Source organism: Macaca mulatta, chromosome X (assembly GCF_049350105.2).
Source record: "Macaca mulatta isolate MMU2019108-1 chromosome X, T2T-MMU8v2.0, whole genome shotgun sequence".
Taxonomy (NCBI): Eukaryota; Metazoa; Chordata; class Mammalia; order Primates; family Cercopithecidae; genus Macaca; species Macaca mulatta.
Window position 1 is genome coordinate 114,842,399 of NC_133426.1, and position 12,911 is coordinate 114,855,309.

The 12,911-nt window shown below is 40.6% G+C and overlaps 1 protein-coding gene across 4 annotated transcripts in view; it reads left to right on the forward strand.

Annotated features, from left to right (window-relative positions):
- The window catches only part of VSIG1 (V-set and immunoglobulin domain containing 1), a 34,772-nt gene extending 22,220 nt beyond the window's left edge, over positions 1-12,552 (forward strand). For 2 of the 4 annotated variants that reach the window (XM_015127970.3, XM_001092052.5), the window contains 5 exons: positions 367-565; positions 6,142-6,297; positions 6,709-6,828; positions 9,525-9,666; positions 10,492-12,552. In XM_015127970.3, the coding sequence (XP_014983456.1) occupies positions 367-565; positions 6,142-6,297; positions 6,709-6,828; positions 9,525-9,666; positions 10,492-10,825 (951 nt within the window). In that variant the 3' untranslated portion in view covers positions 10,826-12,552. The remainder of the gene's footprint in view (positions 1-366; positions 566-6,141; positions 6,298-6,708; positions 6,829-9,524; positions 9,667-10,491) is intronic. The other 2 variants (XM_028842173.2, XM_028842174.2) reach the window with 1 other exon arrangement.
- Positions 12,553-12,911: the final 359 nt, after the last annotated feature.

The following is a 12,911-nucleotide window of genomic DNA, read 5'->3' on the forward strand; positions in this document are numbered from 1 at the left end:
TTTCCCATCAGACATTTATGTTCTACATAATGAGTTTCTCTCAGGTGGATTCATTAAGTCAGCATCTCGATCTCATAGCCCAAGCTTAGGTGTTGAATCCTGTCAGCTCCAGCTGCCTCCTCCTCTGTAAGACAGGCATACTAATCCCTGATGACATCACAGAGCTGCTCTGAGGGCCAAATGCGCAGCTGTGAGCAAACTAAAGTGCCCCACTGAGTTGAGAAACTTTGGCCACAGGGACCTGTTCCTGGTAGGGGGAAGATGCTGTTTCTTTATCAAAGGTAATGTGTTTAGAAGAAACTTTCAGGTAGCTTATCCTAGTCCTGGACACTCCCCACTTCTCATTTCTGTTATTTTTCTGTCTAGATTTACTTTTATCAAGGTGGACAAGCTGTAGCCATCGGACAATTTAAAGATCGAATTACAGGGTCCAACGATCCAGGTAATGCATCTATCACTATCTCGCATATGCAGCCAGCGGACAGTGGAATTTACATCTGTGATGTTAACAACCCCCCAGACTTTCTCGGCCAAAACCAAGGTGTCCTCAACGTCAGTGTGTTAGGTATGAGCACTTTTTTCTGCCTTTTCTTTTATTGGAATAAGTTAGGACACTGAATGAGCCAGGACAGTGAGTTATGATGCCAATTAAGTCTCTGTAGGTAAATATACTACCTAATATTTTCATTATCAGGGAAATAGAGACAAGCCACTAGCCCAACCAATACAGTAACACTGAGAAATCACTCATAAAACATGCAGAAACAATTGTGCAAAAGGGCTGCCAAAATGACAGCAGTAGATGACCCAACCTCCAGTGATCCCTATCTCTGAGGGAAGGAATGAGAACAGATGAGACAATTCACTGTCCAACAAAATGATCACTAGCAACTCTTCTAGAGGAAACCTCCATTTACAGCCAGACCTACCTGGGGAAGACTACTGTCAACTTATTATTCCTTTTAAGCGCGACATAATTCCCACCATTAAATTATTCTTTTAAATAAAGACAGGAGAGTTCCTTTTTAAAAATGCTAATGCTATTTGGAAAAAGGACTGCACATTAATCTAGTGTTGATAGTAAAAATATTTACATACAAATATTCATTATATGATATTGGGCAAGCCATATCTGCTCTTAAAATGAATTTGGAATCTCATTTGTTCAGTATTTATTGAGTCACAGTGATGGAGGTGTTGTTTTTGCCCTTGGGAAGCTCCCAATTTTGGTCATTTCTAGAAGTCCTTCCAATCTCTGTCTGAGAGGACAATGTGGGCTAAGCTCCTATCAGTAGACTGGGATTGGGAAGTATCGAAGCAAGGGATGAAAGGACTGCCGATCCTCAACTCTTACAGACAGACCAGTTGAGGTGAGCATTTTCCCACTTCTAGGTAGTCCCAAATGGAGCTGATCTAGTCATTGCTCCTCTCTAGCTGTGTGCACACATCACAAGAAAGGAGGAACTACATCAAATCAGTGACTTAATAATTGAGTAGCTTGGAAAAGCAGCAATTGGTAGCAAGGTGCATACCTAAGAGAACTGTTTACAGTTTTCCTGGCTTGCCACTCAGGTAATGCCACAAAGGAACCAGCTGACATTTACTGTGAGGTTTGCCACTGCATCTACCCACCTGGGAAAGAGGGAAAGGTACCTAAGAGCTATTTTTTTAAGAGTGGGTTAGCTTAATCAATCATGTTTTTATCTTACTGAGTTCTGTGCCAGGAATTGGGGTACAGGAACAGACAAGAGAAGTATTACTCAAGCACTTTCCTGGGAGAGTTTCTGTTCCAGTTTGGAAGACTAGTGTATTAGTCTATTCTTGCATTGCTGTAAAGAAATACCTGAGACTGGGTGATTTATGAAGAAAAGAGGTGTAATTGGCTCATGGTTCTGCAAGCTGTACAGGAAGCATAGCAGCTTCTGGAGAAGCCTCAGAAAACTTACAATTATGGCAGAAGGCAAAGGGGAAGCAAGACGTCTCACATGGCTGGAGCAGGAGGAAGGGGAGGGGAAGATGCCACATACTTTTAAACAACCAGGTCTTATGAGCATGCACTCACTATCACAAGATCAGCACCGAGGGGGAAATCCGCCCCCATGATCCAATCACCTCCCACCAAGCCCTACCTCCAACATTAGGGATTACAATTTGACGTGAGATTTGGGTGGGGACACAGATCCAAACCATATCAACCATATCCCATTATATACATGGGAATAAGTGGTGTGCTATAAATGCCAAAGCATCAAACTGGCACTCAGAAGACCTGAGTTTTAGATCTTACTCTGTCCTCAGTGACCTAATACAAGTCAGTCCACCTTTCTCTGACCATTGTGAGATGGGGTTATAATTTCTGCCCTGTCTTCTTTATAGATTTGTTATGAACAGTTTTGTTATTTTACCTATAAAATGAAATACTGGAGATCAAAGAGTTTTTAATTGTTAAAAAACTGGAGGGATTAATCTGCTTAATCTGTTGCTTCCTGGTTCTGGGATGTTCTGACCAGAAACAATCTAAAGAAGCCAAGCCCCTTCATCTCAGAGCTTGGAAATAGCCCTGAGATAAAGTTAGACAAGAAGGTTAATATCCTTAAATTTAAAGCTCAGAGGATCCCAAATCAATTTCCATAAGAAGTTGAGGGTCACCTCCTCTCAGAGGTGTTTTTTCCCATGAGTCTTTGGGTCAGGTAGCTCTGTGTCATGACTTTTCCTTAAGCAGCCAGGATCCAGACAAGGTAAAAGGCAGAAGGGTCTGTGGATTTCCTTGTTTGTTTGGGAACTCTAAATAATATTGTTTTTATTAATTGGGCAAAGAACAAAGGCCTCCTGCAAATTTGGCCTTTTTGGAAAATTTGAGGCTGCTAATTTTCTCTAAAAATTGCAGTGACTATTTGCAGTTCTCAAATCTCATTGTATACGACTGCCTATTTTGCTTGCCCTGACTGAAAGGTGAGGCAAGGTGGGGACAGGTGGGAAAGAGAGAGAAGCTAATTGTGGGGAGAGGTGTTGATATTTCCTTAAAGATGACTCTCATAGCAATGTATCTTTCAGATGTTTTCTTAGCCAGCAGTGAGCATCAATCGCATGCATTTACTCGTTCATGAGTTCATTTAACAAACCCTGAGCACACGTGCCAGTCACTGTGCTAAGCAATGGACATGGGAAGATGTAAAAGATAGGGTCTTAGCCCTCCAAAATTCACTCTAGTGAAGGAGACAGATGCATAACATAAAAGCTGTCAGTGGAGGTATGAGACGAGAGCTATGAGGACATGGGAAAGGGCAAAAAGCTGTATCAGGAATTGGAGAAGGCTTATTGAGGAAAGTGACTTTTGTGCTGAATGTTGAAGGGTGTGCAAGAGTGTGTGACGAAGAAGAGGGGCTGAGATGGCAAGGCACAATTTAGGTGAAGGAAACAGCAATGGGCAAAGGACCAGGTGGTTTGGACAGCCATTCATTTGAGAGCTTTCCATTAGGTATGACAACCTTGGAAAATTAATCTCTGAAAAATACCCAGATCAAGTTTGAATAATTATTTTGTGTGCATTTGGAATGAGCATCATCTACCTTCTGCAATTTGGCACATAAAAAGAAAATGATTGATTTAAGGAAGGTTTAAGAACCTACTGAAGCACTTTTTTTTTTTTTTTTTTTTTTCGTGAGCTGAGCCTTTTCCTCCCACCTCAATTCTATTGAAAGCAATAAAGCTAAATGGTAGATCAATGGCTTTGCCAGTTAAAGACCCAAGTTCCACTGGGGACTTTAACTGGATGAAATGTCAGTTCAATCCTGAGTCAGTAGTTTTAGAAAATATATAGGTTTGGGACTTGGTTCAAAGTGATTCACTAAATGTTTTGTTAATAAAAAGTAAAAGGAGAAAAATATTCTAAGCAAAATAAAATGCCTATCTGGGTTTGATTCTGGGCTCAGTAAATGAGTGCAAGTCATTCCAGGTTTTTGCCATAATTTAGCTCAAGTCCTGGTGTCCAACTTTGTGATGAAACACCCCCATTTAATTTTCTATTCAAATTGTTCTATTCTGCTGTAAAGGCTATAAAATAGCCATCTTTTTAAAACAACAGTATCTAAATCTAGTGATAGCTGCAATGGACTTCTGGTTAAAATAGCTTAGTTTAGAATAGGCAAATCCAACAAGTTGTTCCTACCTGAGAAAGTAATTGGTAAGAAAGAGAGAATAAAGAACTAAGTAGAAGGATACTTCTTTTAATCAAAAGACACCTGCTTAAAAGATAGGGCTAGTGAAATGTTTCAGAATTATAGATATATGCATCTGTCTTCTCACACCTGTGTACAGATAGTGAGAGTCTGGGATGGCTGAGCTGAGCAGAAGTCAACGGGAGAACAACTTTAGTAGCAGGAATTAGTCCTGCTGTGGCCAACAGAAATTCCAGGTGCTAGGCCCTATATATATTATTGTATTTAATCTTTGGATCAGTCAGAGGTTAGATAATCTCCTAGTCACGTTTTACAGATGAGTCAACTGAGGTTTGGCTAAGTTAGGTAACTTGCCTACACAGATCCAGGGTAGAGTTACAGAGCCAGTATTCTGTGCGGATCCAGAGCTGTGCCCTTAACCACTGTGTCTCAGGTAAGAGCCGTAGGACTGAGCAGTATGGCACATTTCATGTCTAACTCTCCTAAATTAGAGAACCTAAGCTTTGAAGGGTTCTAGCAAAAAATGAAGATAAGCAAGGTGAGCTGGAAAGTATAGAAATGTATATCATTATTTGTATATAAGATAGATATATAAGGTGTATAAGATAGATGTATAGATATAAAATAAATATCTAAGATAGATAAGGGATATAAGATAGATACGTAGATATGATAGATATATAAGATAAATGTATCAGATATATAAGATAGAATAAACCGTGCAAAGTAAGATGAATGAGGAGATTCAGATTCCCAGCTTCCCACAGGACTTCTCCCTTGACGTGTTTTCATAAGCAGCTACAACTCTATGTCCCAAACTGACCTCATTAGTACCCCTTCCTCCTTGTCACCCCTTTCCCTAAAACCTGCTCCTCCTGCTGTGGTCTTGGAGGCCTCTTCCCCTCTCTAAAGTCATCTCTCATCCCTCTCCCACCCCACTTTAGAACTGTGTCAAAGTTATTTTTTAATTCCTGGTGCCTCTAGTCCCGTGCCGGGCCCACAGAAGGCATGGGTGCTTGCCGAGTGAGGGATGAATAAATATTTCAGTGCTGGGTAGCATGCACCCCCAAAATTGGCTTCCCCTACTGATGATGCACACAGGCAAATTCAAACCTTTCAACTATTTTGTGTCACCCACAGATGTATAAATGCAAAAAAAAAAAGAAAAGAATCATAAGAGAAAAGAGAAATACAGCATTAAAATGTTTTAAAAAGAATAATAGGCTATCTCAGAGTAAGTATTTAAGGGTTCTATTTTCCTTTAAAACTGTGCTTTTAAAGCATAAACTATGTTCCTAGTCATTTAGTATTTGCTTATATTTGGCTGTTTTAATAAAGGCATATTTTAAGACACAATGCGGAAATTCATGGTTATAAATCTGGGGAGGAGGCAGACAGAGGAGTCACTATTTGAATCTTAATGGCCTCTTGACTAGAAGGGCCCTGCACCTGAAGTGCTCTACTCCCACCTGGTGGTGCAAGCAGAAAACTGCCAAAATATATTTTAATAGATTTATTTATTTATTTATTTTTATTTTTATTTTCATTTTTTTGGTGGAGACCCAGTCTCACTTTGTCGCCCAGGCTGGAGTGCAGTGGCGTCATCTTTGCTTACTGCAACCTCCGCCTTCCAGGTTCAAGTGATTCTACTGCCTCAGCCTCCCAAGTAGCTGGGATTACAGGCGCCCACCAGCATGCCCGGCTAATTTTTGTATTTTTAGTACAGACGATGTTTCACCACATTGGCCAGGCTGGTCTCGAACTCCTGACCTCAGGTGATCCGCCTGCCTTGGCCTTCCAAATTGCTGGGATTACAGGCATAAGCCACTGCGCCCAGCCAAGAGTTTTTTAAAAAAATAAATAAACACACATATTCTTCAAAATGAAAGTGATGAAGTGACTGCAATTGTCACAGACTGCCATTCATCCTAAAGAATTTTTATTCTTTGTCATTCCCTTACAGTGAAACCTTCTAAGCCCCTTTGTAGCATTCAAGGAAGACCAGAAACTGGCCACACTATTTCCCTTTCCTGTCTCTCTGCGCTTGGAACACCTTCCCCTGTGTACTACTGGTATAAACTTGAGGGAAGAGACATCGTGCCAGTGAAAGAAAACTTCAGTAAGTGTAACCTGCAGTCAACCCTGGAAAGGCCTGGTGTCTGTGGTTGGATGACAGCGGGAGTGTGTGGTTGGTTGCTTGACCTTACAGTTCAATCTTCTTGTTTTCTCGGTGGTGGCGGATGGGGGGCGGGTAATGTAAAAAGAATGCCTGTCTTCCAATATGATGACTGTGTTCTGGTCTACTCCCCAAATTCGAAAAGCCAGCTCAGAGATGGTGAGTATGTAGGGAATAGGCATGGTCCCAGGTGAGTTAGCACTGGAACAGTCCTGAGGGGCCTGGTTGAATCCTGAACACCTCAAGAAAGAGAGGCCAATATGGGGGAGTGGGTGGACATTGAATGATCTGTTACACTGATGTTATCTGTACGCACAGAAGAGATCTCAAAAGTCTATTTCCTGGTTTCAACAGACCCAACCACCGGGATTTTGGTCATTGGAAATCTGACAAATTTTGAACAAGGTTATTATCAGTGTACTGCTATCAACAGACTTGGCAATAGTTCCTGCGAAATCGATCTCACTTCTTCACGTGAGTTTACCATACAACTTTAACAGTTTCTCTTTAAATCTAGTAGTCTGGGCCTGTCAGCCAAATAAATTAGTTAGGATCCCTGGTTAGTGCTTCCTGCTTCTCTGGAGATTTGTGTGCTTTATATACAGACTGATATGATGAATGACCATCCTAATATCTAATGCTCACATAATAATATATGCCATATGTTGCCCTAAATCCTTTACAGAAAGCAATTTGTTTAAGCTTCACAAAATTGCTAGAAGGTAGGTATTACTATTCAATAATAAAACAGCAGCCTTTCTGATAGCAACAGGCTGAATTTCTCTTTGTGATGCTGTTGGTAAGTCCAGGTGACACTGTAGCTCTGACAAACATATACCTTGCAAAGATCTGCCACTAATAATAATAGTATTATAATAATAACACTTGTACCCACAATCACGGTAGCTACTATTTGTGGAGCACGAATTATGCTGAGTATTATCTCACTCTTTCCTCCCAACCACCCCTATCTAGGGAGGTGGACTATTGTTGGCCTCATTTTGCTGAAAAGAACACTGAAGCTCAGGGAAGTAAATGACTTGCCCAAGGTCATCCAGTTAGTAACTGGCAGAGCCAGGATGCCTCTAAACCTCAATTTTCCTATTCAAAGGTGCTTATCACTCTCTGAGCGTAAGATTTAAGACTCCTGGAATTGTCCAATTGAGCTGACCCGGGGCAACCTCTCACAAGGAATATCTCACCAAACATCTCAAGGATCACTTAATAACACTCAGGGTCTTGTTTCTTTTCAAACTTACTTTGAACTTGTGGTTTTAATATATGCCATATCCAGGCATGGCAAGTTCCAGTGGGTTATTGCTCTTCCTATGCAGCTGAACTTTCTTCCTTTTATTTCTCCTGAATTTTGCTCCTTCATTCTCATATCACTTTCAGCTATTTTCTCTGTATCATTTCTGTTATCTTTCTTTAGAATTCCCTCAATCTCTTTTTGCCTTCTCAGAGGTACAATCATACTACAGATGTAGAGATATGTAGGATTTGGACTTGAGCATTGCTTCCTGTCTAGTCTTTTTTCCAATGATATCCAGCACTGCCTTCCTCTCTCCCTCCCACTTCCCTTCTTTCTTCCTTCCTTCCTCAAATAGTTATTGAATATCTACTGTGTGCCAGGGACTGTCCTAGGTGATAGAGATACAGAGATAAAGGAGCTCACAGTTCAGCTAGAGGGACAAACACAGACAACTTAAATGTGCTAAATCCTATAATAGAAGTCTGAAACAGGGTCGATAGAGCACCAAGGGAGGAACAACTATGCTTATAGAACTGGGATGGCTTTACCAACCAAGTGCTATTTGAGCAGGATCTTGAAGGAACTTGCAAAGCCTCTTTATCTATAAAATGGTAAAGTTGAAGGATGACGATAGAGCAGCAGGCTTAGAAGGGCAACCAGGTCATGATGGGGGAAGAGAATGGAGGGCTTCACATGGCATGTCTCTGAGGGAAAAATCACAAGAAACGGGTATATCATCTGATATGTTTGAATCAATTGAGAGAAGTTTAATGGTTTTGTTGGAAATTTTGGGATGAGTGATAATGCATTTATTAATCCCCAAATGAGGCAATTATTAACCTCCGGGAAAATTTTTGTAAATGTTGTACAAGAAAGAATCATAGCATACTGTGTTCCTCAGCTGTGAACGATATTTACATAGTCATACTATGGCAAACTTGGATTTAACTAAAACTTGTGATAGAACTATTTTGGAAGAACGTGGTGGGTGTGAGCGGAGTGGTGTAAAAGAGCTCAGTCTCCAACTTCTAGGGTATAAAGTTGAAAGAAAATGATGGAAATGGAAAAATGGTAGGACATATCAGAACAAGGATAATAAAAACACGGGGGCAAGAAGACTTTTAAAAAGAGTTAAGAGTGGTTGCCTTTTGTGAATGGGACTCAGAAATGGGAAGGAGTCGGGCAGGGAACTGCTGTTTTTGTGAGACATGTAGTAGAACTATTTGACTTTTTAAACTATTCACATATATGCTCTTAATCATAAAAAGTTAAAGGAATTATTATCAGGTAGCTCAAAATATAAGATGTCCATCCTTGCGTGAGGGGAGGCAGATGGGGATGCGTTGGCTTATAACTCAGATGTGGTCTTCCAGAGACAACACCTTAGGGCTTGAAGGTCTGGCGCTCAGCTGGATAGTGTCACACTCATTAAGTTTGTCCATAGACTGAGACAATAAACCAGATGCCTGTTTATCAAAATGAGCATATCACTTCCCAGTGACGAGAGTGCATGAGGTTCCTTGGTAAGCATGGATGCCGTGGGGGAGGTTTTTAGGGACCCATTTCACCTGTGCTCTGGGAAAGCCTAGTGAAATGTCCCTGCCTGTAACAGAGGCTTATCTCTAGTGACCAGATCACAACTCCATGGTGTCTCAAGACTCTTTTCTCTAAATCCCATTTCAAAAGCAACCCCACCTCCTCCAAGTTGGTCACATTTTATTCTTTATGTGCATAAATGTCAATAGTCTTCTCCCACTGTGAGTCCAAATGACACAGTTCTTGGGGTTTCCATTTCCCTAGCCTATACAAGTCATTTTCCCACTACTTGAATGGCCCTGATATTCCCCACTAGTCACAAACACACATTATAAAATGACAATATATTCCACTTTATTAACCAGCTGCTTGTGTCCTTCAGATCCAGAAGTTGGAATCATTGTTGGGGCCTTGATCGGTAGCCTGGTAGGTGCCGCCATCATCATCTCTGTTGTGTGCTTCGCAAGGAATAAGGCAAAAGCAAAGGCAAAAGAAAGAAATTCTAAGACCATCGCGGAACTTGAGTAAGCTTTCATTCTGTTGTCTTTACTTGAATACAAACATTTCTCAGGCATGTCTCTTTCAGTCATCAATTCCTAAGCACTCCTTTGAGCATAAGATATCAGAGGTATCTTTCTGTTTACTCTCACTGAATTTGAAAAAGAATGATGATGGCTGCTATTTATTGAGGGCTGTGTGCCAGGCTTTGTTCTAAGCACTTTATGTACATCAACTCATTTAGCCATCACAACCACCATTTTAGGTCCAAGAAAACGTTTTCATATATAATATTAACATACTTGTCTTTAAACCAACATAGTCATAAAATATAATTTTAATTTTTTTTTATGGAACAAGGACAAAAGTGCCCTGGGAACACAGAAGTTAGAATGTGGCCCAGCCCGCAGTCCATGCTCTTAATCACTCTATTTCTTCCCTAGTGTGTATCACACTCATTCATTTTTTTCATCTCCTTGCTTCTACCACTATATATTGAGTGTCAACCAGGTGCCAAGTATTGTACTAGATGGAGTGGGAAACAGAGATGCATCAGAGCTATGGATTTGGACCTTAAAGACCTTATTAGATGCTTAGACTCTTTCATTCTGACATCAGTTTTCCCACCTTTAAACACTGGTCTTTCTTAAACTTTCATTATATTGTTGAGACCTAACCTTTCTGAATCCAAAATGACATATGGCCTGACAATGAGTCAGAATATCAGAAATAACAGATTTCCTGAAGTCTGGGACCTATGGTCATTGAACCTACAGAGCATATAGTTTCACATGTAATTTCAAAGTTAGCATCTCCCTAACTTGTTCTTTTCTGGGCCTTCTTTCTTGCAGGCCAATGACAAAGATAAACCCAAGGGGAGAAAGCGAAGCAATGCCAACAGAAGACGCTACCCATCTAGAAGTAACTCTACCACCTTCCATTCATGAGACTGGCCCTGATAACATCGAAGAACCAGACTATGAACCAAAGCCTACTCAGGATCCTGCCCCAGAGCCAGTCCCAGGATCAGAGCCTATGGCAGTGCCTGATCTTGACATCGAGCTGGAGCTAGAGCCAGAAACGCAGTCGGAATTGGACCCAGAGCCAGAGCCAGAGCCAGAGTCAGAGCCTGGGGTTGCAGTTGAGCCCTTAAGTGAAGATGAAAAGGGAGTGGTTAAGGCATAGGCTGGTGGCCTAAGTACAGCATTAATCATTAAGGAACCCATTAGTGCCATTTGGAATTCAAATAACCTAACCAACCTCCACTTCCTCCCTCCATTTTGACCAACCTTCTTCTAACAAGGTGCTCATTCCTACTATGAATCCAGAATAAACACGCCAAGATAACAACTAAATCAGTGCAAGGGTTCCTGCATTACCAATATAGAATACTAACAATTTTACTAACATGTAAGCGTAACAATTGACAAGGCAAGTGATTTCTAACTTAGTTGAGTTTTGCAACAGTACCTGTTATTTCAGAAAATATTATTTCTCTCTTTTTAGCTACGCTTTTTTTTCTTTTTTTTTAGACAGAGTCTTGCTCTGTCACCCAGGCTATGATGGTAGTGGCGCGATCTTGGCTCACTGCAACCTCTGCCTCCCGGGTTCAAGTGATTCTCCTGCCTGAGCCTCCTGAGTGGCTGGGATGACAGGCACGTGCCACCATGCCCGGCTAATTTTTTTGTATTTTTAGTAGAGACGGGGTTTGACCGTGTTAGCCAGGATGGTCTCCATCTCCTGACCTCATGATCCACCCACCTTGGCCTCCCAAAGTGCTGGGATTACAGGCGTGAGCCACTGCGCCCAGCCTCTTTTTAGCTACTCTTATGTTCCACGTGCACATATGACAAGGTGGCATTAATTACATTCAATATTATTTCTAGGAATAGTTTCCCATTCATTTTTATATTGACCACTAAGAAAATAATTCATCAGCATTATCTCATAGATTGGAAAATTTTCTTCAAATACAATAGAGGAGAATATGTAAAGGGTATATATTAATTGGTACATAGCATTTAAAATCAGGTCTTATAATTAATGCTTCATTCCTCATATTAGATTTCCTAAGAAGTCACCCCGGTTTCCAATATCTGAGCACAGCAAATTTAAAAAATAACACAATTTCACACCTGTAATCCTAGCACTTTGGGAGGCCGAGGCGGGTGGATCACCTGAGGTCAGGAGTTCGAGACCAGCCTGGCCAAAATGGTGAAACCCCCCGTCTCTACTAAAAATACAAAAATTAGCTGGGTGTGGTAGTGCATGCCTATAATCCCAGCTACTTGGGAGGCTGAGGCAGGAGAATCACTTGAACCCAGGAGGTGGAGGTTGCAGTGAGCCGAGATTGCACCACTGCACTCCAGCCTGGGCGACAGAGTGAGACTCCATCTCAAAAACAAAAACAAAAACAGAAAACAAGCAAACAAAAAACAAAAAAAATCCCCACAACTTTGTCAAATAATGTACAGGCAAACATTTTCAAATATAATTTCCTTCAGTGAATACAAAATGTTGATATCACAGGTGATGTACAATTTAGTTTTGCATGAGTTATTATGTTATCACTGTGTCTGATGTTATCTACTTTGAAAGGCAGACCAGAGAAGTGTTCTAAATGAACACTTAAGATCTATTTTAGATAATTTCAACTAATTATTTAAATAACCTGTTTTACTGCCGGTACATCCCACATTAATAAAGCGATACCAATCTTATATGAATGCTAAATATTACTAAAATGCACTGATATCACTTCTTCTTCCCCTGTTAAAAAGCTTTCTCATGATCATATTTCACCCACATCTCGCCTTGAAGAAACTTACAGGTAGACTTACCTTTTCACTTGTGAAATTAATCATATTTAAATCTTACTTTAAGGCTCAATAAATAATACTCATAATGTCTCATTTTAATGACTTCTAAGGCTAGTCCTTTTATAAACAACTTTTCTGACATAGCATTTATGTATAATAAACCAGACATTTAAAGTGTACAATTTGATGAGTTTTAACAGAGTACATACCTATGAAACCACCACACCCATCTAGAGAGAAAACATTTCCATCAGCCCAAAATGTTCCTTCATGCCCCTTTGTGCAAATCCACCATTGCCCTGGACCTAGGAAATCACTCATTGTTTTCCATCACTAGAGATTAACTTTGCCTTTTCTTGGCCCTCATACATATGGGATGATACAGTATGTACTTTTTTGTGTCTCACTTCCTTCTAAGGTGAATCCTTTTTAAACGAAGTAGTGAGTTTCTC